The sequence below is a fragment of the Mytilus galloprovincialis genome, chromosome 6 (genome assembly GCF_965363235.1).
Source record: "Mytilus galloprovincialis chromosome 6, xbMytGall1.hap1.1, whole genome shotgun sequence".
NCBI classification, from domain to species: Eukaryota; Metazoa; Mollusca; class Bivalvia; order Mytilida; family Mytilidae; genus Mytilus; species Mytilus galloprovincialis.
Window position 1 is genome coordinate 18,884,681 of NC_134843.1, and position 27,230 is coordinate 18,911,910.

General features: G+C 31.2%; 1 protein-coding gene across 1 annotated transcript in view; it reads left to right on the top strand.

Annotated features, from left to right (window-relative positions):
• The window catches only part of LOC143079128 (uncharacterized), a 95,105-nt gene that overhangs the window by 34,697 nt on the left and 33,178 nt on the right, over positions 1–27,230 (top strand). Inside the window, exons 33-68 of the mRNA XM_076254324.1 lie at positions 247–450; positions 1,165–1,300; positions 1,739–1,882; positions 2,308–2,459; positions 3,140–3,335; positions 3,922–4,166; positions 4,639–4,747; positions 5,163–5,342; positions 5,849–6,153; positions 6,665–6,808; positions 7,670–7,799; positions 8,101–8,430; positions 9,034–9,138; positions 9,550–9,567; positions 11,071–11,184; positions 11,738–11,800; positions 12,314–12,583; positions 13,508–13,537; positions 15,248–15,295; positions 15,940–16,133; positions 16,478–16,635; positions 16,867–16,984; positions 17,261–17,374; positions 17,860–18,159; positions 18,702–19,007; positions 19,814–19,974; positions 20,209–20,335; positions 20,665–20,979; positions 22,555–22,718; positions 22,978–23,149; positions 23,654–23,890; positions 24,264–24,506; positions 24,905–25,277; positions 25,625–25,775; positions 26,164–26,320; positions 27,049–27,153. Coding sequence (XP_076110439.1) covers positions 247–450; positions 1,165–1,300; positions 1,739–1,882; positions 2,308–2,459; positions 3,140–3,335; positions 3,922–4,166; positions 4,639–4,747; positions 5,163–5,342; positions 5,849–6,153; positions 6,665–6,808; positions 7,670–7,799; positions 8,101–8,430; positions 9,034–9,138; positions 9,550–9,567; positions 11,071–11,184; positions 11,738–11,800; positions 12,314–12,583; positions 13,508–13,537; positions 15,248–15,295; positions 15,940–16,133; positions 16,478–16,635; positions 16,867–16,984; positions 17,261–17,374; positions 17,860–18,159; positions 18,702–19,007; positions 19,814–19,974; positions 20,209–20,335; positions 20,665–20,979; positions 22,555–22,718; positions 22,978–23,149; positions 23,654–23,890; positions 24,264–24,506; positions 24,905–25,277; positions 25,625–25,775; positions 26,164–26,320; positions 27,049–27,153 — 6,318 coding nt within the window. The remainder of the gene's footprint in view (positions 1–246; positions 451–1,164; positions 1,301–1,738; positions 1,883–2,307; positions 2,460–3,139; positions 3,336–3,921; positions 4,167–4,638; positions 4,748–5,162; positions 5,343–5,848; positions 6,154–6,664; positions 6,809–7,669; positions 7,800–8,100; positions 8,431–9,033; positions 9,139–9,549; positions 9,568–11,070; positions 11,185–11,737; positions 11,801–12,313; positions 12,584–13,507; positions 13,538–15,247; positions 15,296–15,939; positions 16,134–16,477; positions 16,636–16,866; positions 16,985–17,260; positions 17,375–17,859; positions 18,160–18,701; positions 19,008–19,813; positions 19,975–20,208; positions 20,336–20,664; positions 20,980–22,554; positions 22,719–22,977; positions 23,150–23,653; positions 23,891–24,263; positions 24,507–24,904; positions 25,278–25,624; positions 25,776–26,163; positions 26,321–27,048; positions 27,154–27,230) is intronic.

The window sequence follows — 27,230 nt, forward strand, 5'->3', positions numbered from 1 at the left end:
AAATACTACAGCAACTTGAAATATTTTATATAAGTAATAATATCACTATGTAATGGTAATGATGTGTATTCAGAGCTTCTGTTCCTGGACTTTGTATACACCAAATCCTTGAATTCTTTAATGATATAAGTAAATTTGATATTAAACAAACAAAATTTCAGTTTTCCATATTTTCATTTATTTCACTTTATTTCAAACATACAACAATTAAATAAAATTGAAATGTATTTGATTTACTTAATGCAGGACACAGGGCAGATATTCTTATTGAACAAAAGTGGACCAATCTTTGAAGAGTTAGAGAACCACCAGGTGGCACTACAAGCAATGCAAAGTTCTGCTGGCTCCTTCCTGGATGATATTATTAAATGGCAGAAGAAATTACAACAGATAGAAGCTGTCCTTGTCATGTGGTTAGAGGTCCAGGATAAATGGATTGAACTAGAAGAGGTAGGGTCATATGAAAATCCTCAAAGCTAGATTTTTTAAAGATTTTTTCATGATTTAATTGTATTTTCAAAATTTTTAGTGAGCCAAATAACTTGATTTATAGAGGTTTTCAAGGGTTGTTGTCAATCAATTTAGGCTTTGAATAAGCAAGGAAAAAATACTGTGTTCAATGATCAAAGTATTGGTCTATAAGTTTTGATACAATATGTATATATATAAAATAAAATAGATATTTTGGGGTCAATGTGTCAGTAAAAAAGTGTTCTTTTTTTCATTGTTTAAGCCCAAACTAAAGTTTTGTGAGCTTTTAAGTATCAGTTAGTTTTCCTCTCTGTACAGGTTTAATGGAAAATTGATTCATGAACAAGTACATGTTAGAATCACCAAGTATAAATCAGATGAAGTTTTACTGAAGTTAACTTTATCATTCTTTCAATGGTTTACTTTTGTGAATATTACTTACAGTGCTGGGAAGTTCTATTCTTATGTTAGTTTCCCTTCTAGAAAAAGGAACAGATTTCTATTTTCACTACATGTGTTTGTAAAATTACTCTCAGAAGGTTGCAGTAAAGAGGGGAGATAACCTAAGAAACTTAAGAAAAGAAAATTTATGTGTAATCTTTAGAATACACAAAAATTAATGGAAATGCATCATACTTTTTCCATGATGGAGGTAATTCAATTATAAATTAATTAGTATGAATTTGTTTACAGATATTTTCTGGTGCTGATGTTCGAACATCTTTGTCACATGATGCCAATAGATTTGCTGTTGTCAATCGAGACTTTAGACTCCTGATGAGAGCTACAGAGAAAAATCCTAATGTTAGACAGTGCTGTGAGAGAAAAAGTAAGTTCTACCTTTATTTGCACATGATTAGACAAGGGCTTCTTCAAACTATTAGCTATTGAAAAATCAATACCACTAAAATTGTTTGTTTTTATTACATTGACAGAATGAATGTGTTTCACACAAGTGATTTAGAACAAAAGTTACCACCTTTTTAAGCCCCTGCATGAAAATAAGTAAAAGACAAATTACTACTACATAACAGCCTTCTACAGTAAGCACAATCCAATGAAAATAGGTTTTAAAAGGCAAAGGCCAATGTTTGATTGTTAAAAAAACCCTATGTGATATCTAGTATTAAGGTTTTCAGTCACAAACTATGTTTATCTACCTTTAAATAATAATTGCTTCAAGTTTGATGTTACCCAGGATGCATTTCATATATATCAGAAAACTTATATAATCTATAATGTGTTATTCTTTTCTTGTTCTTTTCAGATATTTTGGTAATATTAGAGCACATGAATCATAGTTTGGAGCAGTGTAGACGATCATTGTTGAACCATTTAGAAAGGAGAAGACAGATTTTCCCAAGATTCTACTTCCTGTCAATGGAAGATGTTTTACACATAGTCTGCAATGGTAACTATCAAAAATATTTTTAACTTCTGAGATTGATACATTGTAGCTTCATATTTTGCATGAATACTGATCAAATAATTTCTTTTGAATCTTGCAATAAATTGACTTAATTTTTGTATAAAAGTTTAGCCCTTCAATTAGTAAAACAGAAAGTGTTCACACTATAAGCTTAAGTGATCCAATGGTATGATATATTCTTGGATTACCTTTGATTTTATTCAGGTTCATTCTCAACCACAAAATTTCAGGTTACTGTGGAAATTGCAAAAATTGCAAAAATCACCAACAATCAGCAGCGGTAAGAATTTTGAATAATTTTGATAGTAAATCTTAATTGTACATGTCTAATATCAGGACCAGAGTTCTTTTATAGCTGTATTTATTACTGTATACATATATTTGACCAGTGTTCTATTGTATTCTAGGTTATGACCTAAACCAAGTGAATGTTTACATTGGTAAAGTGTTTGAGAATGTGGGCAGTTTGTTGTTTGAAGAAGTAGAAGACAATGAGAAATATCACTACATTATAACTGGTGTCAACAGTGTTTTGGGAGAGAGGCTAGAATTCCTACAGGTATGTCACATGACCAAATTCAATTAAAATTATATTATTTTCAGCAAGGCCTCAGTGACCAAGTGGTCTAAGCAGTTTAACTACTGACGTAGTACTGTAATCACTAGCCAGCCAACACACTGAGTTTGTGAGTTTGAACCCAGCCAGGGCAGGTGCACTTGACTCCAATCTAAATTGACTAGGATTGTCAGTATTCCTACAGAAGATCAATGTTTCTCTCCAGGCAATCCAGCTCCCTCCACCAATAGGGCTCTTTACGATTAGTTCGGCCATATTTGATAGGGGGTAGATTTTCATAATGGAGGTAAAAATGGTGTGAAAAATATGGGAAAACATCATTAAAACTGAGCAGTTGCTTGGAAACACACATAGGATTTCCCATTCTTTCATACTATTTCCACCTCTTTCTAAAAAATCTGCCCCTATCCAATATGGTTGAACTAACCGTGAAGAGCCCTATTAAACTGGCCGCCGAGAAATAGCACAAATGTGGTGTTAAAACACTAAAAATTCGTATAATTGTCAGCATTTAAAAACAAAATTTCAGCAAGTGTTAGTGCAGTATGCAGTATAAATAAAGTTTCTTCAACAATTGAAGAGAATAAATATTAATATAAAGAAATTATGATATATTGGTAATTTTTTATAAAAGAATAAACAAAGTAAAACATTTTTTTTAGCCTGTACCATGTGAAGGACAAATAGAAACATGGCTGACAAGTTTTATTCAAGGTCTAAAGAATGCTTTGCAACATCAGATGGCCACAGCATTAGGATATGAGAAAGCAGGACCTAAAACGAGACAGATTAGAAGTGCTGGGTCTCGTAAAGTAACCATTAAAAAATCCGGATCAGCTACTAAACAAAATGCTAAAGGTACAATCATCACTTAAACAGTTTTCATTTTAAGAAGTTAAAATAATTTCAGCAGTGACAACTGTGTTCAATTAATTATTTTTCTTTTCAAATGATACAGTTAAAATCAATTAAATAAAGGCATCTATATGGAGATAGTAAGATTCAGTACAACTTAATGAGTTATTATGACTTAACATTATTGTTAATTTTAAACTGTTATTCAACTACAACATACTTAGATTTTTTAGTTTTTTCATCTCTCAAATTACACATCAGTCTTTATCTTTTATAGAACGACATAATTTAATAAAAATAAAAATAAAATTAATTTATTCCCATTACAATGTTACTATTTTAAAAACTGTCAGAAGGAAATGCAGTGTCACCCGTGTTATCCAACTCACTTTGTAGGCCAGAAAAAAATGTTGGATAAAGTAGGGTGTCCGAGTACTCAGGATTTTCTTCAAGGATAGGCATATTTTGGGACTATGAAAATGTGTCAGTTAAAGCAGGATGTTGGAAAACTCAGGAGTCCGATTAGGCAGGTTACACTGTAACTCAGATTTATAACAAAAATAATAAGAACTTTCCTATAATTAAACAGATAGAGCCTCAAGTAGAACTGGTAGTAGACAGGCCAGTAGACAAAGTAAGAAACAAGCTGAGGAGCAAAGTCGAGCATCCTCGGTAGCAGATCAGTTATTAACAGATGAAAACAAAGATTCTCAGAGCTCTTGGACCTTAGACCATGTGGCTGAAGTAGTATACTTAGCTACTCAAGTACAGATGACAGAAACAATTGAAGGAGCTTTAAAGGAAATGGAAAATGGCACCAAAGATAAGTTAGAGGTTAGTAGAAATCTCTATCACCAATTGTTTACTAAGCATGGGAATGGATTGATTAAGTCAGAAATGGTAATAGGATTGTAATTTTACTGGACATATGATTGGACAAGATGTCATTTGTATGGAGACTCGACATTGAAGACAAGTTGACTTTTTGATTTTCTTCCATTGAATTACTATGTTTTCATTTATAAAACTGTATTTTTGCAAGTAAAAATTGTTTTCAATACAAAATGCATGTTCATTTTGACACCTAGCTTATTTTAACTTTGTTTCCAAAATGTTTATAAAACCTGAATTTAGTTTATCTGTAGACAGAGGTATATTACACATGGGGTTTTCTCATACTTGAAGGGTGTACCTAGACGACTTATAGTTGCTTACATCCACATCATTTGATCTCTGGTGACAGTTGTCTCACCATCAATCATGCCTCATCATCTTATTTATAATAATTATATATAATATTTTACAGGCTGCATTAGAAAAGATAAATACAAGTATTAAGGCTACCACATTATTGCTGAAAGGATTGGAGGGAGATAAAGAAGCCAAACTAAGGAAGGAGAAAACTGAAAGTGAAGGTATTCATATCAAGACATTGTCATAATATTACCTCAAAGATGTTTCCTGCTCACATTGTAAATTTTTCCTCAGTTATTTGTTACCTCTTTAATTATTTTGTTAACTTCAATGTATAATCATTCACAAATAATCTGTCTGACTTTATGATTAGTTATTAAGATTTTCAACAATAAATTATTCATCTAGAAACTAATAGTGTATATCACGATTATTCTCTTTTTAAAAGAACTAATGGAAACCAGTTGTCTCTAATATTAAAATAAAATTGAGAATGGAAATGTGGGATGTGTCAAACAGACAAATACCTGAACAAAGAGCAGAAAATTGCCCAGGGCCACCAATAGGTCTTCAACACATTTAAAAGTATAATTTTTACATGTAAAAAAAAAAAGTCTGTTTTTTTTACATCCTCAGCTGCTAGGTCACAAAGAGATGGCATGGAAGATGAGAATGCATCTGTAGCCGGAGCTCGCAGTAGTTATGGTGGAGCATCATTGGAAGCCTCCAGGAAAGATGGATCTCTCTTAGATCTGGCAGATACAAGTAGAACTCCAATTATAGAGGAGGAAACAGAAAATGGAGGAGACGGTATATGTAAGTACTTGGAAGCCGGTGAAGAACATGATCGTACATATATATATCCTTAAATTCGTATGATACTTCAAATCTATCCAAAATCAAATGAAAAGAATGGAAAGACTTTCTTTTTAAAAGAAATACATTTTTTTTCTTCTTAAATATTCAGAAATATACTGCTATTAAATAATTGTCTTCCCATACTCTAATTCAAAGACAGCTTTTCTGCAAGCTGTAATCTTAAACATGACAAAAACCATGAAAGTATTCTAAGCTGATTCTGAAAGTAAACCATATCAATTAACATCTGTTCAAATGAACAAATGGGAACAAATTAAAAAAAAAAACACACCATAAAAACATTAAAATACAGATCCTGACAACACCCTTTTCCACTTTTATTGTTCCCCGACTGCCAAGTATAGGAGATCCCCTTCTAGAACTTTTAAGACCTACATGACCAACTGTCTAAACTTATTCTTCTTTTGACTTAAAATAAATATACTGACTACTTTTATTTGTAGCTATAGTAGAACCTCAAACAATGGAACCTATAGATACCATGAACATAACTGCTGCTGCTGCAATGGAATTACGACAAGAAGAGACTGAAATAGAGGAAGAAAAAATAGATCCATCAGAACTCAAACTGTTATTGTTCCCAGGACAAATACAAAAACTGTCTTCACTTTTGGCATTGCTGGCACATCTTAGAGATTTTATTGAGAGAATTATGGAATCTGATGCTGGAGCTGAGGCAAACTCATTTGATTGGAGTGCTCAACTTAGATATTACTTCAATAAAGACAACAGATCTATTACTATCAAGGTGATGTTTCTACATTTATAGTAAATATCTGTAGATAAAAATTACTGTAAATACGATATATTTTTATTAAGATACATATCACAAATCTCCATTTGCTCTTCTGTTTAAAACAAGGGAATGATAGATTTAACTAGATTTCATTACTGCATTTTTATTTCAATACAAAATTTAAAAAAAATTCAATCAGAATGTGTATCAGTATAATATAAGGTGTATTTGTTTCATTTGTGTTAGTAAATGATCTGTCTGTTAGGGACGACATCAAAAGATCGATGTAGGATAAATAACTTAAATCAAATAGTTTGGGGGGTGGGGTTAAAATTCTGCCAGTTTTGTATATCAAAAATCGAAAAAACTATGTGAATTAAGTTTTTTATCCTACATTGAACTTTTGATGTCATCCCTTAGGTGTAAATATATTTTATTGTGATCTATCACTATTTGTACACAATTTTCTTTTTTTGTTACGTATTATTTGTATTAGTTGTTTTTACCGTTTTTCTCATTGCAGTCATTGAATGCTGACTTTGACTATGGGTATGAGTACATAGGGTCCAGTCCAAGAGAGGTGATCACTCCCCTTACAGAGAGAGTTTTTGTATCCCTAACTCAGGCTATTAAATCTCACATGGGAGCTATGTGTGTTGGACCAATAGTAAGTATAGTAAAAACAATCTTTCTTCCAAGGATGATAGTGCAGTATTATCCTTTTTTGGTTCCTGCTAGGTTGTATTTGAATTTTACAAAGGTTGATTAAAAACTTGTTATTTTCTTATTTAATAATTGCTTGCCTCGCTCAGATTGACCAAGTTCTATCTCAGCGATTTTTGTATTCTAGTAACAACCAGATTGATATAGCTCTTAAAACGGTTATGAATACTGACCAAAGTAACACCATTTGGATTTTTTTTCTAAATAACTATTCATTTTGATTTTTAAAATTTTGTCATCAGTGATAGATTTTTCCTTCTAACTGATACAACATTTTAAAGAAAACACACCATAAGTCATAAGTACCAAAAAGAGAGATGTATATATCAAAATTTTAAAAAATATAAGAGGAAAATAGGATATATTCTTATGCTCTTTTATATGATTTCAATTCAAATTAGCCTTGGAGTTATATTTTTTACATCCACTAAATATTTTAGCTGTACTGATATGATATCTTGTATTTTCAGGATTGTGGTAAATTCAAATTGCTGTAAATACAGAAATTATTGCCTGCACTAATTATTGCTATATTGTTATTTTAGATTAAAATGTCATTTTAATTTTTGCGATATTGAGAAATATCCTGTTAACGGTAATTCATATCAATATTTAAATTATTGTGATTATAACCTGATTGCATTTTTCGCAATAATTTCTGAATTTTCAGTAGCCTGGGAGTGATTTTTGTACATTCACTATACTGATATAATATATTGTATTTGCAGGATTGTGGTGATTTCAAATTAGCCTGAGAGTTTTATTTGTACATTCATTATATAATATGATATCTTGTTTTTTTCAGGATTGTGGTAAATTTGAGTTAGCCCATGAGTTAGCCAGAGCTCTTGGACATCCATTGTACAAGTTTAGCTGTACCAATACTACAGATTATGTTATGTTACATGACATCTTTAGAGGTTTAGCATCAACTGGTAGGTTTACCTCACTTACATCAAATTTGTCATGTTTGTCTTTAAATGTTTTAAAGCAGTCAAATAAATAGTTGGGTAATAAAAAATGGCTGCTTAGACTTCTTATGTCTAGTAGTAAGACACTTGTTGAGATGGTTTCCATAGGTTTACAAAATGTATCAATACATTGTAATAGTTAGTGTGTTTTTGAATATTTAATCTTAAATATAATGTTGGAAATAGTCATGCTGTTTGTAAAGTACCTTTAAAATCTAAACCATCTGAGACTTTAAATAATATCATATTGACTTCTATTTTACAGGTTGCTGGGTATCTTTTAACAATCTGAACCATCTGAGACCATCGGTACTGAGTGTATTTGCCCAGCTAATACAGTCTGTTATGGATGCCCTCAAGGCAGGGAAGGGAGCAGTCCATCTTCAGTCAGATGACATACAACTCAACCAATCAGGAGCCTGCTTTGCTTTACTAGACAGTGCCTTACAGGTTCAATCAGGAAATCCTGATGCTTTGCTCCTATATCCATCAGCTACAGCAGCCTTACCTGACTATATTATGAATCAGTTCAGAACAATATCTATCATTAAACCTGACCTTCATTTGGCTTTAGAGGTCATGTTGTGTAGTCAAGGTAACCATATGTGATTGAATATGTTTTCACTTTATATTAAAATAGAATTTGAACGAACTGTTAGTAAAGATAAGATATTAATAAGTTTTGCACAATAAACGTATTTACACTTTTATTATATAGCTGGTTTGAGTCCGAATGACCTTAGATCAGCTCCAAATAACCTTCTGACTTCAAGCAACAAGCACTTTTTAATTGTGACATCAATTTTTTTAAATTGTGATGTCAAAATTTACAGGAATTTATGTAATGGCGTACAAATTTGCATATAAGGGCTATTCCAGAAAAAATGTATGGGGGTTGGAAGGCACATTATATTAATAATACATGGGTGATGGGTATCAGAGCAACTTTTCACACTATAATGCACTATAATTTTCAATTACAATTGTCTGGGTGGCAGGTGCTGACAAATTTAACTGCCTTCCAACCCCCCAACCCCCCCATACATTTTTTTCTGCCCTAAGTGAAAATATGTCAATTATTGGAAAATTTGTTCTCACTATAGAAACAATGTTTAAAATTTTAATATGTTCAAAATAGAAATACAGTTGTTTGTTGTTTTTTTTAGACAGAGAAATGTAAAGTAGATTTATATTGTAGGTTTTCTTGGAGCAAGAGAGTTGGCAAGGAAAACAATGTCTCTTTATGAACTTTACCGTAGACTGCTAGGTACAAATGTACCAATATCAGAAAACATCATCTTAGGTACGTAAAATATATTGATAGTTTTACTTAATTATTTATTTCCCTTTTTTTGTATCCAAACTACATTTTAGTTAACAAAATTCTTTTTAATCCCTTTTTCATGTTTAATAACCAAATATCTGTTTATAGCCTCTTTTTCATTTGACTAACAGTTGAACCCTGGACAATAAAGAAACAAGATGTTGTTAAGATGACTCATTGAGATAATTGATGTATTTTTAGTACTTTAGAACTTGGTTTGAAAGGCTAGACAAACATTAGTTTATATTTTATTGGAGTTGGGAACCAGATATAGGATTTAGTAGTATTAATTGCTTTTTATTTTAATTATTGGAAATGGGAACCAGATATTGTAGTAATATTGCTAGAGTAACTCAGGATTAGATGTTAAATTGATATTTATTATAACAGGTAGAATTAGAGTTATGGGTAAGTGTCTGTGCAATGACTGGGTGTAGTCAGTAGTCTGCATGGAGGGCTGTTTTAATAACTAGCTTTTTATTGTTTACAGGAAAATATGCTAACCATATTAAGATTATAAACTTATAAATTATAAAGCAAAACAAGTTAAGGAGATTTGTGAAGCAGCTTATACTATACATCTTTTAGATAGTCTCGATATACATATAAATTATAAAGCAAAAAAAGTTAAAGAGGATTGTGGCTGGCATCAGCTTATACTCTATACCGTTTAGATAGTCTTAATTCAGCTGTTTTCAGCAGCTTAAGCTGTGTAATTATTCTTCATTCAGTTATAGCGATCTGTACAACAAACTGTCAGTCAAATTTTGTGAAGAAATTTATTCTAAAAATTATTAACAGCGTAAATTTACTTCAAATTTCATGGAGTAGGAGTGTAAATCTTGTGATTTGGATCAAATATTTACTTATTCTTTTCACTATGGGGAAATATTATGACCTTGATCCTTGGGACTCAGTTCTTTTCTTTCAATTCTTTGACTATGGCTTCTACGTATCAGTGTTAAACAGCTATCAATCAATCAATCAATCAGACTAAATGGATTGGTATAAATGTTAGTAATTGAAGTATTTTTTTTTTGTGTCTGGCCATTTCTTGACGTATTTTTTTCTTTCTTTAATATTCTTTTTATCATTTTATTTGCTTTCTTTTCATTTTCTAAATATTATAATGATATAATGATATATAGTCTCTATAAAATGGTATCTAGGATTTTTCTATGCACAAATAAGCATTTTTATTATTTGAACTCTTTTGATTTTGCATATTTCATGTTATTCAAATTTAAAAAAGAAAAAAAAAGCAGTATATAAATCTTCTGTTCATCCAGTGTAGGCTAACTTTCTAATAATAGAAATTCATGAATCATATTTAAAATTTTCAGTATTTGTGATTCTAAACAGTAAAACCTAATTGTTTTGTTTGTCAGTAACTTGTCTTCAGTTTATTTTGTTTTGATTCTTAACTTTTAATATGAATGTTTACTTTAGCTACTTTTAGATGTTCAAATTGCTTTGCAGAAGAACATACACATATAATATCTATACATACAATATAAATATTAAAATTTACATTATCGTCACATAAATTCATTTACGTATTCTATGGAGACTGTAAATGAGACAGGTTTTGTACAGTTTAAATTATTAAAAGTTTTTCTTATACATAAGTTAAGGCGGGTTTCGTGTTAGCTAGAATGTTTTAAATGAAATAAAGATAATAATGCTCTGGAAAAAAGTTATTTCAAATATACACTTTCATACTGGTGAAAAAAAATCTACCAATTTTATAAAAACAAAAATTGCTGGACATATCAGTATGATATATGAAAAGGGACATACAATTGCAAATGAAAAATAATAAATAAAAAGCATGATTCTGTTTCATCATACAGACTTCTATCTGTTTTATACAAAGAATGAAATCCTTTGTTTTATGAAATCTTTTTGCAGGTTGTGATGTGAGTGGCAGTAGTGGTGGGTGGAGCATGAAGACCATGAAGGGTGTAGTATCTGAAGCAGGAGCTTACCTAGAGAAACTCAAAGAGGAACCAGTGGAGGAATCAGGTGAGAGTGCAAGACAAGAAAAATATTCTTTATCAAATAGAAAGATTCACTTATTTCTCAAGCATTGATTTAAAAAAAAAAATAAGACAAAGTTAAGCACTTATACATGAGTGTGAAGATGTGCAATTCATTACAAGTAGGAAACAATGGAAGCCTATTCTTCCATTCCTGTCTATATCTTAAGTTTTTATATGTTTAATGGCTAGTTTCGAAGCTGAGACATATTCACAAATGTGGTTAAATTATCGGGGTAACAAGTGAGATTAAATTTTTCACAAATTGAGAAACCTGATAGGCCTCATGTAATGCTGCTTCAGCAAGTTTAAAATCCATATTTTTGCACAGATAAATTTTCTGTAAATTCCATATAAATTTTTACCTAAATTTTCCTGTAGCAATTTCCCCAATTATTATAAAGTTCTTAACTTGCAGTAGTTCTTCTAGCTCGTACAGTGTACTGTGATGTGCAGTATTTGATATTCACCATGTTTTTCATATTCATATTTTTTCGTGAATTAAAGGTTTAGTTTTTACACAATGCTTTGTATTGTAGACACTCACAGACTTCTGGAAGAAGGAGAGGAAGAAGAAGAGAAAAAAGAAAAAGAAGAAAACAGTAAGTTTTGTTACAGAAATTTCACAAATAAAATTTAGAATGGAAATGGGGAATGTGTCAAAGAGACAACAACCCTCCAAACTCTATTAATATGATACAAGATACCATGATCTCACACTTAATCTTGATAATACTTATGAGAGACATTATTTTCTTACTAAGCAAGCTTTGGTATTATTTTGTCAGTTAACTATAAAAATTATCCAAAGAAGGGCATCAAGAATGTTGACATAATGTCCCTGCATGTGTATCTTTACTTGATTTGATTAAAAAAACAAAATTGTCATTTACCTACATTAATCAGATCAAATAAAATGGGATTTCTTAATTAAAGTTACAATAATAGTCTGAAAATAATAGCTGTATGCAGTATTTATGCAACATTTTCTTTATTGAACAAAACATCAATAGATATTACAGATAACTGACCTTCGACTAGTACAAGATCATTCAGTGATCTATTTAAATATTTGAATGATCTTAGATAATGGATAACTTGTTTATGATTTATAGATGGCTTAATGACAGAACAGAAACTTCACCAAGAAGAGAAATCTTTGGTCATGGCCATCAGGGATACTTTCCTGCCCCGTCTCCATGGTAGGGATGCAAGTGTGTTTGCTACACTAATCACTGACTTGTGGCCATACCTTAATATACCCATGGTGTTTGGTGGAGAACTAGACATCCTGTCTAAGCCACCTCCATCAAGGACTAGCCATAAGGATGGATCAGGAAGAATCAGAACAGCCAGGAGTATAACATCCAGCAAATCATTGAAAGGTATGATACAATTTGTATTAACCTGTGTGATAACATGCCTTTTTGCTTGGAAGGGTAGATATTCAAATATCTCAGAAAATAAAAATAAAATGAATCAGTCATTAAATATATAGACTACAGCTCAATGAAATCTCAATAAACATTTGCAGTTAAGATCTGCTTCTTAAATTTAATAGGAGTTATATCCCTTTAAAAAGTGTGAAAATGGAAAAATCAACAGTTTGGAGGTTGGGCAGGAGTTCATGTATTAGATTTTATGGGTTTAGTTTGGTCTAGGACATATACCATATTTGATTTAGGTGCAGGCTGATGTGTTCTACCTCTAAATATTAATTTTAACAGGTCCATTTTCTAACAAAACATTAAAATATGATATTAATGTGTGATGTTTTTATTAATCATTATGCTATCACTAAATGAAAACAATTATTACATGTTTGTATCTAAAGCTTTGAAAGGTAAGTTGGATAGAGTTTTATTTTAATTTTCATATCTAGCGTGTATCTATATAAAAGCTTTATGAAAAGTAACTGCAGCTTGACAATAATGTATTACAAAGCCAACACACAACTTTATATAGATGATGAATGCACTGATCAACTCGCTTGGAAATAAATCAGAGATGTTAGCATCTGAAACTATTGCAGATGCAATCTTTTTGTTTACTTTGCACTTTCAAATAGACTTGCACTTATCAAACTGCCAAAGTAAAAATTGACCAAATATATCTGAAAAACTCATGGTCAATTCAGCTATACTCAGTTTCCATGATCAGAGGAAAGATGGGGCAAATGTGTCCAAAATATTTTATTTTTACAATTTCAATAAAAAAATATGATATTGCTTCTGATTCTTTTTTTTTTTTATATCATTCTTAACAAGTACTTTATCTTTGCTTCTCTTTTGACCTATAAAATTGGTAAGTTGAACTGTCAGATGTTCCTTCATTTTTAAGTATGTTTATTTTGTTATATAGTGGTATTTACATGTATTTTTTAACTAAGAATTAAACGTTATAATATATTATAGAATTAAACATTTTAATATATTATAGAATTAAACATTATAATATATTATAGAATTAAACATTATAATATATTATAGAATTAAACATTACAATATATTATAGAATAAAACATGTAAATACAACTGATAATCATTGGCTTTATTTTGCATTCCTTTTCCATTGTTATGTTTTTTTAGCAAATTTTACAGGTAACAGGCTATTATTTGAACTTGGAATTATTTTTAATTATGGAATTTGCATAATTTCTTGTGTTTAAATTTTTTTTGATAAATTCCATGTTTATTTGGTATTATAATTTTTTGAGTGGTTAATAACACTTTCATACAATGTATTTTGGTTAGATAGTGTTGTGCGCGGCACAGTACATTCTATTGAAAACATACTATTTTTGTTGTAATAGAAAGTGTTGTGCGCAGCACAGAACATTTCAGTACAGAATAAACATGGAATTTATTAAAAAATTCAATAACAAGAAATCAAGCAAATTCCATAATTAAAAATAATTCCAAGTTCAAATAATAGCCTGTTAGGTGTTGATTCGGGAGAAATCCGTTTGCGCCAAAAATGCGTCCTTTTGCGCCACAACTTTTTTTCTCCAATGCTACGTTTGCGCCACCTGCTTTAAAATTACATGGTATCATTTGAGCCAAAAATAAAACATACGATTGCGCCAATTAGAAGAAAAATGACTTCCCTCCACCTTTATTCTGACTTAAATCCGGCAGTTTACTCGGTAAATGTTTCCTTTTCTGAAACATATCTTCTTCTTACTGTTGCTGCTTGGGTATACTTCCCAAATTATTGTATGTAGTTAGTAGCTTGTAACTTCACTTCATTGTCCAAAAAAACACAAAAATAGAAGGATGAAATGCATAAAACAGTTCAATGTAATTCTTGTGGAATGCTTCTGCTCCATTACTGATACGTCTTGCGGTAGATACACGTAGTTTCAGCCCATACGCATGGTGTCATCAACATATGTGACTAAAACATAATCAGCAAATGCTTCTATGTTCTTCTCTTTTGGAATATCTTGTATTCAATATTCAGCAAAGCAATAAGTTTTCTTCTCCCTCTGTATATGGACTGTCTAATGCATTTTAAGTCATTTCTCTCCAGATGCTCATCTGCATGGTGAAATATCTCCGAACATGATACGTTTTAAGCCAAAAATAAAAATAAATATATATTTATGATAGATATGTGCATGATGTGTACAGGTAAATTGGCGCAAATGAACTCCGAATATTGGCGCAATTGATACATTTGGAAAACAAAATTTGGCGCAAATCATACCCCTGAAAAACAGTAATTGGCGCAAAGGGACTGCTACCGATGATTCATTGGTTTTGTGTGGTACAAAATTGTACCAAATTTAAGTGTTCAACGAAGTATAAATTTACCGTAGGATTGTAAATCTCAAATTCTCAATCCACAAAAATTAGTATCCATGAAAAAAAAATCCTTCAAGTTATGATGCCATTATCAGAGTAAAGTTATAAGATATTGTTTAAGAAAAAAAACATGAATGTATAAATTACTTTTTAAAAATAAAATAAAAGGAGATTAAAAACTTGATAATATATATATATAAATGTTTTATCCCAAGTCATCTTTTATGTGATTGATTTATTTAGCAAACAAATTACAAAACACTTTGGCAGATGTCAGACCCAGAGGAGGCTGTAAGTCAAAAGACAAAAGTTTGCATGTGTTATTTTACTTCATTTTATTTCATGTATTATTTATGAAGAGTTTATTCAGTGGTTAAATTGTTATATTATCCATTGCTTGCAGTTTATGTTATTCCCACCTTAAATATATATCACTTTAATTGTATCCTATTTTTACATAGTGATAGAAAATTGTGATGGAATTTAAATTTTGAAAGAGTCAAAGTTCTTAAGCCTTCAATGAAAGTTCAGGTGCAATAACAGTTTAATCTCAGTATAAATATTATACTATGGTATTTTTTATGCAAATTTTTTCCATAATATAATGCATATTGTTATTACAATTGGGATTGCTGTATTTAGTAGATTTGTTAAAAAAAAAAAAAAAATAGACAGGAATAGCACTGATATGTTTTATTTTGACCCTTTCCTATATTTTAACTCCTCTTGCATAAAATTTTATGTTATTGATCAGAAAAAAAACCTTTTGAAATACAATGAATTTGTAATTTTATTTGTGGAATTAAGGGCAGATTATTTATTTTGTTAAAAAAAAGGAGTTGAGGTCTAACTGAATATTCCAATGAAATACTGTTGAAGTTCCCCAAAATATATATGGATTTAGATAAATGTCTATTCAATACTTTATTTTGTAGATTCCATTCCTTTGAATACTCCTGTAGTCCCACTTCAGACAGCACCAAACTTCTTAGATGCTCATCAGAGAAATGTGATTGAGGACATGCAGGATGCTATTGCTATAGCAACAGGGGAGCTAAATCTTCTGCCTGGTGTAGCATTCCAAGCCAGGGTAGCACAACTGTCTCAGCTTAATGCATCACATCAAACTGTAAGTGAATAATCATATAGATATTAAGTTAGAAGTTTAGAAAGAATGAACTATGAAAATTTCATATTTTAATCCATGCTTCTTGTTTTTTATATAATTTAGACCATTGGTTTTTCCTTTTGAATGATTGTACACTTTCATTTTTGGGACCCTTTATAGATTTCTGTTCCATGTAAGCCAAGGCTCAAATATAATAGAAGATCACTGAAAAACAGCAATTCATTAAGGAAATGATGAAAAGTACTTAGATATATTGAGATACCCTTTTTTAAGAGTTATTTAGTTAATTAATGTGTTCTTTTTTTTCAAATCTGAAATTTTGGAAGATAAATAAAATATTTCAGATATTTGTGGTTGGACCACCTGGATGTGGTAAAAGTGAATGTATAAAGACATTTGCTGTGGCAGAGAGATCTAGAGGCAAAATTATCAGTGTACAGAATGTATTTACCAAAGCTGTAGAATCCGAAGAACTGATGGGATACCTCGATCAGAAAACTAAGTAAGTATATACTATGTTAAGTCAATTAAGACAGTAAAAGCTATGTTTTACCTAGGCCAAATATATAATACAAACCAATGGAGCCAGCTCCTTATTTTAAAAGTGAAAAAAAAACTGTAAAAGCTCAAGAAATTTCTGTTTCTATTCTATAGAAGCTTAGTGTGCTGCTTGTTTGCTGTCTCATTTTAAGTTTTGTTTATTTGCTGTCTAATTTTAATTTTGTTGTTGTAGAGAATGGAAGGATGGTCTTCTGGCCTCCATTTTAAGGAAGTTTTGTGTACAGCCACCGAATATCAATTATGATCTGAAGGCAAAACCCATCATGAAGATTGTACAAATGGATGGAGAGGTAACTCACTATTTTCTTTTCATAAGAAAAATTGATTTGTTAAAATTATGAAATAAGAAATTATTCAATGAGTTTCGGGTGTCAGATATATTTCATCTTCATGTATGTTTTCATTGTAACTGTAGCTTTTTTTTTTTATGAAAACCATATAATTTTTACTTAGCATTTCATTAAAAAATTGTGATATTTTTTTTAAATTTGTTCTGTATTAATTATATACTTAAACTTTATCATCTTCAAACATTTAATTATGACATCACTTTGAATTTTTGCCAGTCTGAACCAGCCCAGATGGAGTTGCTTGGTGCTGTACTGAACAATGATGGAGCTGTTGTCCTTGGTAACAATGAGAGAATTGTAATAGCTGATACCATTAGATTCCTGTGGGAGGTTTGTATATTTGTTTCCTTGGTAACAATGAGAGAATTGTAATGGCTGAGACCATTAGATTCTTGTGGGAGGTTTGTATATTTGTTTCCTTGGTAACAATGAGAGAATTGTAATGGCTGATACCATTAGATTCTTGTGGGAGGTTTGTATATTTGTTAATAGTAACTATACTTTTTACCTCTCAATTTTATGTTTTCTTTTTATTTCTATAAATATTTATCTATTATGAGCAGTATTTTTCTATTCAGTTTGGTATAATATTTAATAGTAAATTGATAGATATCAAATGATTAGTATATAACAATGTGTTCTAGTTAATCATTTGATTAGCTAAATCACAAGTTGAACAACGGATCGACCCCTGGTCATTTTGATGTCAGAGGTTAACTGTTTCAAACAAATGTTTCTTAACAGATTCATAACTGACTTTATAGCTCTTTCACACTATAATATTTTTAAAACTATGATTTAAATTTACACATTAGATGGAATCAGTCGCTCACATGAGTCCAGCATTACTAGCCAATGTTGGTGTGATGGTAATGACTCCAAAAGATGTGGGATGGAAATTGATACTAGTCCAGTGGTTAGAACATCGTCCAGAGAATGACCGAGAGTTACTGACCGGTTTCTGTGATGTATACATTGAGAAGACGATTGAATACCTTAATGATTGTTGTACACCACACATGTTGGGTGGTACTAAGAAAAAATGTCCACAGTATAAACGTGTCATACAGCACAACATAGAGAACATGATTGGAACTTTCTGTACTCTCTTAGAGGTAAACATTTATTACATTTGTTTTCCCGGTTGAATGGTTTTACACTAGTAATTTTTTGGGCCGTTTGTAGCTTGATGTGCAGTGTGAGCCACTTAGGCTCCTTGTTGAAGATTGTACTTTGACCTATAATGGTTTACTTTTATAAATTGTGACTTTGATCGAGAGTTGTCTCATTGGCACTCACACCACATCTTCTTATACCTAATTATTGTTTCAACATAATTGAGAAAACATTAGATTCCTGCAAGAAGTATGTTTAATCCTTAAATAAAATATAAGTAAGATTGGAAAGATTTAAAGAACTTTTCATAAGGACATGGCTTTTTCTTTTCTTAAACTAATGTCAATTAAAGAAGTGAGCAATATTCTCCTATTTTGTTGATATTAGTTTAATAAATGTAATACACAAACATCTATGGAAGAATAATAAGAATTTTACTTAACCCAAAGTTCTTGATGAGCAGTCATTGTTTATTAAAAGGCAATTAGCCTATTATAAGTTCGTATGGATTTTAAAATACCATTGACTTTTTGCTTTTTAGGCTGTAGTAAACCAGACATCAACACAAGATTTAAGTGATGTGGAGTATGAGAGATACTTTAACTTCACCGCCATATGGTCATTTGGTGGTACCCTGGAGGAGAAGTACAGAGAATCGTTCAGTAATTGGTGGAAGGAACAGTTTGAACAACATATTGACTACCCAGAGGAGGGTACAGTGTTTGATTACATGGTCGATGGAGATAGTCATGAGTTTGTACTATGGAAGGATACGCTACAGCAGTATAGTGGAGAGAGTAGGAAAGGCATATCAGCTGAATCCTTTGTACATACTGTGTCTGTTGAGGTAATGATTTCTCTTTTTATAGACTGTTTTCATATTACCAACTTATAACCCTTGATTTTATAATTTTTTGATAGATTACCTCTCCTGTGGTAAGACATCCTGGTACTCAGTCAAGTAAGAGCAATCAAAATAAGTAAAATCAAACATATAATTTGTGTAGTTTGAGGGGAAAAAGTACTGTTTCCAATGATTTTGTAGTGTGAAAAAAATATTAAGCAGTTTATTTTCCCTACAAATTGTACCTATTTAAAGCTAAATTTTACTTTTTTACATTACTCTTACCTGACTTGGTACCAGAATGTCCAATCACTGTGTAGATAACCAGTCTTTTGAATCATTTATACAAAAAAGTTTTGGAAATTCAGCAGTTGATTGGAAAATGTCTCTTAGTTTTTCTCATGCCTTAATGTATGTTTTTACTTCAAGTTTTTTTTTAGTGAAAAGGGCTTATGTTCAGTGGCAATACAATTAAATTAGTTAGGAATTGTTTTAATGTTATGCTTTCTTACAATATTTAGTACTGTGGATTCATTACAATTCATTGGATACCAATGTTCATGGGTACAGGTGAACCATGAATACTAATGTTAAATGAACGACAAAAATTATATACGTTTTGTGTGCAGAAATTGGCAAAACCACGAAAACAAAGACCCATGAAAATGCAAGTTTTCTTCAATCCATGTAAATTGACACCCTAGCAAATTAATGAATCCACATTATATGAATTTTTCTATTTTTATTTGAATTTTAGTGAGATTGAATGTTAAGTAGTCGTAGTACATGTATATATATTATGTTTGTAGCAATTATCCTTCCTGATTGGAGTGCTGACAGAGTATGGTAAACCAGTTATACTTGTAGGAGAGAATGGATGTGGTAAATCATCCATTATTAACGACAGAATTCGTACAGTCTGTTCAGGAGAAGTTGCTGAAGTCTTGTCGCTTTCAATACCTGCTAATAGGTTAGTATACAGTCTGTTCTATGACATTACAATACTATTATTATGCCATCCTACAGTAGAGTATCCTATTTAAAATTTAAATTAAATACAGAACTTTAGCTAACTTTTTAAACTGAAAACTTGTATTTGTGTGATAAATAATACTATTGAATGAATTATTTTCTATTTTGATAAAGATTTCAACATATTTGGCAAAGTAACTCAGAATTTATAAGAACTCTTTTTATTTGACAGATTCACCAATGCTCGTCTGCTGTATGACCGTCTTGATGAGAAATTAGAATGGAAACATGGAAAGACATATGTCCCTAAAGGAAATAAAAAATTACTGTGTATGATAGATGACATCAATTTGTCACAGGTAGTTCTTCCATTATTATACTGATATGCCATGAAGTGGGTTATTTTTCGAGGGATGTAAATTTTCGCTTATTTTGCGTCTTTCTGTCAAAAAATATCATTGCAAATTCATATTGGCAGCCAAGTAAAGGTTTTGTTAATTCTGATAATGTTTGTTTTAAATAGTATTCAGAGTAAAAGGTCTATCTTCCAAGTATTTTTATAATAAGATGTTAAGAAAATCCCTCTTTTGTAGGTTGTTGTTGAACACAAAATTTATAAATACAATGGCATCTTTTACACTTTTTCTCAGAAACTTGACAGTTCAAAAATTATATATTTTTGTTTCAGGTTGACAAATGGGGACATCAGACAGCTATAGAACTAGTTAGAGAACACATAGATGACGGAGGGTTCTACAACCCAGACAGCCATGCCTGGAGATACATCAAGAATGTGACCTACATCAGTACAATCAACCCTTGTACAACAGCAAACGTGCCTAAACTGAGTCAGAGATTCCTGCGACACTTTGCTGTCTTCCATTGTCCATATCCTGGTCAAGAGGAGTTACAGACAGTGTTCAGTACTCTACTTCACTGCCATTTTATACTGCCAGAGACATCAGGGACGGGTATGCCTGCCTCTCATCATGTTGATCTGAAGGTAAACATTTACATTAAAACTCTCAAGTATAAATAACAAAACAAACAATAACACATTCTTTGTGAAAAAGTATTTTTCTATTCAGGGTTTTTACGAAAATTAATGCATTATAGAAGATTTTCATGTTTGACAATATTCTAAGATCTGTATTCAATCAGGCAAAGTGGACCCTAGATTTCTTTATTTTAGATCCTTTTTAGTCCTATAGCTCTTCAACTGTTTTGGTTCTGATACATCCTTGGCTTTCAAATATTTGACTGCTTCTGATGAGATTAAATCCAGTGTTTCAGATGCTTGAAATTTGTACAGTGAAATTATCATTTAGTCAATATGACTTGTAATCGAATGTTTCAAGATTCTTTAAGGAACAAACACATTCATATATAACATAGACAATTGGAAATAGTAAACAAGAAGTAAAAACTACAACTGTGCTGTCTGACAATTAGATCGTTTATTTAATGTAGCATGTGCATTAAAGTATTAATGCTTGTAGTTATTTTGTAACAAAAATAATTTATTGTTCATGTATATATCATGTATATCTAGGAACACAAAAACAAGGTGAGAAATGTTCTGTTAATTTTTTTTTTGATTTGGAGCATGAAATGTCTGTATGTCCCAAAATTGGTTTCACTTCTCTAGCTGAAGTTTGTCTCAACCAAATGTTATGAGACTTATACACAATGCAAATTACCACAAAACACAGATCAGATTTGAAGATAAGTGGTGTCACTTTTACCGTTCTAGAATTATGCCCTTTACAAATGGTAAACTGCTGAATTTATTTCAGTTCTATAATTTTAGTTTGCCTCAACCAAATGTTATGAATCTTATGCACAATTCTATTACCACAAATCTCAAATCAAGTTTTAATTTAGGTGGCCTCACTCTCACTGTTCTAGAGAAAAGATTTTAGTCTTTTCTTAACAAAAATAATTTATTGTACGTATAGGAACACAAAAACAAGGTTAGAATTGTTCTGTTGTTTTGTTTTTTGTTTTATCTGGAGCATGTTTTGTCTAAAAATTGTATTGGTTAGTTGTTTGAGAATTTTTTAAATACCATTTCAAACCCACATTTTTTCAGTTTTGTGATCTATAATACAAGCATTTAAAAAGTGATTTCAAGCCAACAAAATCCACACTGAAAGAGATAAAAATAAAAACAACCAGCTTGTATGCCTTCTAATTTTGATGTTTTCTTCAAGTCAGAAAAGGATTCAAAGGACATATATACTAATTCTTAGAATTTTGATTCAGTACATTTAGAAAATTCCACTATATTTGGATATTATCATTTTTGGCCATTTAATTATTATATTAATGAAAATGTTATTATACTTAATCCATTGATTTCATAATGTTATACCATATTATGCTTATTTATTTCATTTGCTTGATTATTGTGCCACAATATAAATGAATATGAAGACCACATGTAAATTTATAAAGAAAAAGAAATGATTAAAATAAAAAATAAACCACCAGCAATCCCTGCGACTAAAAAACATCAACTTTTAAATGAGAGGAGCATTAATGGTATACTTGTCAATATTACTTGTTATCATTACAGGCCCAGCTTAAAGTTAAAGAAGATGAAGAGGCCATGAGGAAGCTGCTATCCTTGATTGTTAAAGTGAATGTAGAACTCCAGGATAGACTAAGAGGAATGTTCTTACATACAGCGCAGAGATGTCATTATATCTTTACCACAAGGGATCTCTCCATTATATTCAAGTAGGTTTATAGTTTTATAAAGAGCCCCTCATTTTAAAGGTCTATAACATGTATGATCCGACGAACGTTAACCTTATCTGACTCAGTCAATTGATAACCTGATCGTGCCAAGAAATGGTCTTGTCCACGCTGTTATGAAAATAATTCTAAAATTGCCATGCAAAAAACAACTGATTCTGAGAAAAGATTGTATTTCCTTGATATAAACAAAGAAATATATTATTAAACATTTCTGAAACTTTCCAAATTTTTATTATAGGAATTTATGCCTTTCACTCCAGCCAGATTGTGCTCACAGAGATTTATTGTTACTATGGCAACATGAATGCGCTTGGGTATATGGACATCGTTTAGTGACAGAAGTGGATCACAAAAGATATAAACAAGCTTTTGTTAATGCTGTTAGAAAGGAATTCTCTAGTGATGAACAGGTAACTGTTTGGTAGAAATTACTTGCTTGATAATTATACCCCTGCTTTAAATCCATCAGTCCATCCATCATTCAATTGCCATCTGTCCCATGAACTACATATCAAGGATTTCTAAAATTTGGTTTCAGGGTTTATGAAACAGCTATACCATGTGATGTGTTTTCAGATTCACAACTCAACAACTTCCTGTTATCCAAACATTTACATAATTTTACAAGTTGAAAATTTTATTCACATTTTTCTTAGGAACATTACACTACAATTTGGTTTCAGGGTTTATATATTAAGTCAGCTGTACCATGTGATGTGTTTTCAGATTCATCATTTAATAACTGCCTGTTTACCTAAATATTTGGGCGGGGTATCATCAGTGAGCAGTAGCTCACAGTTTCACATGTTAAACACTAGTAGGTATTTCGATTTCTGTTTGAATTTTCTATGGGTGCCTGCTTATTTCCTTTGATGATGAACAATATTTTACCTCATGTACTATTTTGCTTACAGATTCGCCTAGTGGTATCTAATAGACAGCCATTATTCAGTAACTTGATAGAACAAGACAGTGGTGTAGTTACAGCTGGGATGATTGATGCACGACACATCTCTAACATCTCCGAGGAGGAAGCCAAGACAGATCTATACAAACCTAGGTTTAATATGAAAGATGTGAAAGATTTAATGATCAAAGGAGTGGAGGAATACAACAAGATACATCCCAGGATTAAATTAGCTCTTTATAAGGTACTGATCATTCCAAAATAGATCAAAACAATCTTAATTTGGTAATTGTAAATTCTAATTATAGTAGGGTTGACAGAGAAAGAATTATGCTGTAATTTTAATTAAGCTACAAAGTTAGGTGCAACTTAGTTTGCTTACAGAATTAACCAATGCCAATATGATGAAAACAAACAAAAAACACAATCTTGAAAGTAAACATTAATAAATTGAAAATTTAATTTATACTATTACAGTATTATCAAATAGAAAATGTATTTTTAAAGTACACAGCATTAATAATAAGTCTTTGACCATTCCAAAATTGTATTTGATTTAAGAGTGCATATTCTTTTTATGTAAAAAAGATAATATATTTTAATTTATGTTTTTTCAGACTGTTGTTGAACAAGTATGTAGATTAGCTCGTACTATAGCCTCCCCTCAAGAAAGTGCCCACACAGTACTAGTAGCAGAGGGGTGTGCTGGTCGCTGTACTGTCATTGCTAAGTTAGCCTCTCATCTCTGTGGTTATACAGTGTTCCAAGTCAGTCCATGCTCTCTACAGAGTTCAGGGGAATATAAGATGGAGCAGTTTAAGTCGGACTTAGTGGAGTGTTACACCAGAGCAGGTTCCAGGGTTAGTATATAGTGTTTTAGTCAGTCTTTTTTCTCAATTTAGCTCTATGAAGTATATGATAGCACTTATTAAAGCCAGATTGAGTTAGAATGTTAAACCAGAGCAGATTTACATTATTGAATGTCAGCTCAGATTTTATACAGAAACTCTGAGATGATCAACAGAATTGTCTATGTCTAGGAACAGTTGTTGAAAAATTACATGTAGGAATGGTGAATATACACTCAACTTAGTCAACCAACGTTCTTTATTGAGCTCCAAAAAATGGAAGGGTGAGCATTTGAAATCAAGTTTTGTGAGATTGTTTAGCTAAAGCATATTCCAAGGTGACTTAGTATGCAATGAACAATTTCAGCACTTTTTCTTTTTATTCTGATGTTTTATGTCTGTATTTTCAGGGTGAAAAAATTCTGTTACTGTTAAATGAAGAGGAGCTGATGGAAGAGGATTTCTTGGTGTTTTTGATAGAATTTATTGTATCAGGTTCTATCAGTCATTTGTTTACTTACGAAGAACAAACAACAATTATAAACTCTATAAGGACTGAAGTGACCTTAGCTGGACTGACATACACTCGGGACACAGCTTGGAATTTCTTCCTGGGTATCGTCAGAAATAACTTCCGAGTTTGTATGATTGCCTGCGATGGTGGTCAACAGTTTCAGAGACGATGCAGAGAATACCCAGCATTTACTGAAAATGTTAACTTCCTGTGGTTCCCTCATTGGTCTAAGTCAAGACTCATTGAGCATGCACTGTACCATCTTAAGGGTAAGTGATAAATTCATATTGAAGGCTGTACTTTGACCTATAATGGGTTACTTTTACAAATTGTGAATTGGATGAAGAGTTGTCTCATTGACACTCATGCCGCATCTTCTTTTATCTTTGTAAATATCATTTTCTGAAATTATTTTTCAAATAAGGTGATTTCGTAAGGAGTAAATAATTATATTCCACATGTTAAATTTGAATTATTTACTTTGTTTAATCTACAGGTTTTGTTTGCACTTTAACGATTCTATTTTTTTAGCCAATTGCTAGTGAAAGTGTTTTGGTATAGTTTTGTTGCCTATAACAGAAAAAACAATCTTAATATTGATTGATTTATTTGGCAGATGTTGAATGGATGAATGATGTTCAGAGAGAGAATATAGCTCACATGATGGCCTCAATGCACCTTGTCCTCAGACAACAGGACGGCGGAGAGAAGGATGCCGGGGAATACAGACATGTGACTAATACATCATTTGAAAAGTTTGTTGAAAGGTAAAGTTTTCATTCCTTGGTATGTGAGAATTGAGTTATACATAATGCATGTTAACAAAAAATCAATGTGAGACTTATATATACATGTATATATACATATCTAGAAGGCTTGAAAAAATCAATTAAAACCTTAAAAAGAATTTCTCCCAAAACAAAAGCTTTTATATAGCTCTATACCAAAAAAATGGCTATAGTTTGGATGGTCGTGTATAAAAGTTAGAAGGAAAAATTGTGTAATTAATCAATGATTGGAATGAATATGCATGATGCAAGAAAAAGTTATGTTTACTCAAAAGAAATTTTAGGCATGATCACAATTTGGTTAAGGAAATGTTTGCATTAAATAATTTTATGCTTTGTTAATTTAGTTCTATCATTGTAATTTTAGATACATCTCCTTAGCTAATACCAAACACTTTGAAATCAATGATATTAATGATGCTGTGTCTAAATCACTGAAGCAGATCAAAAGTGAAAATGAGGTTGCTGTCAAACTGAGGAAACAATTAGAGCATGAAATGGTAGTTCTGGAGGAAAGAAAAGCTGTAAGTTTTGTTGCAAACTTGTGTATTTATTGATAAAATTGAGAAAGGAAATGGGGAATATGTCAAAGAGACAACAACCCGCCTAAAGAGCAGACAACAGCCTAAAAGCCACCAATGGATCTTCAATGTAGTGAGAAAATCCCAAACCCTGAGGTGGTCCTCAACTAGCCCCTAAATAAGATTGTGTACTAGTTCAGTCAAAATGGACATCACACTAAACTCCAAAACATATAAATGAGCTAAAATCAAAAAAACATACAAGACTAACAAAGGTCAGAGGCTCTTAACTTGGGATAGGTGCAAAAATGTGGCAGGGTTTACAGTTTACCATAACCATTTATTAAACAATTTGTATCATTTCTAGATTATGATTAAACCCAGTTTAATTGCTGTCATTAAGCTAGTAGTGTATAGTTGTCACTGTTGATTCATTTATTTTTGTAGATACTGATTTTCGCAGATTGTGGAACAAAATGTAGTTCGTGGATATATTGATTCCTTTGTTTTGTCATAATCTGCATACAAACCTATAGTAATTTTGTACTTTGTTGAACATTTGAATTCTTGGTTTTCTAAAAAATGGAAATGCCCAAAAATTGGTATCCCACAAATAATAATGATTCCACAGTACTTTGTTTCAGAAGTTATTGAAATAATTGTAATCAATTTAAGACATAACTTATAATTTAAAGCAGTATATGAATGAATAAATTATCTTTTTTAAACAGAGTGCTGTGAAATTTCTATGTCAAATTGGACAAGATACTGCCATCACAGAACAACAGATCAAAGTAGTCAAAGCACAGCTGGAGAAAATATCTAAACTTAAAAAGGTTAGTACTAATGTGTATTTGAATGTGGTGTACCTTCGTATGTTTAATATCGGGTATAGATGGTACGTAGCCATTTT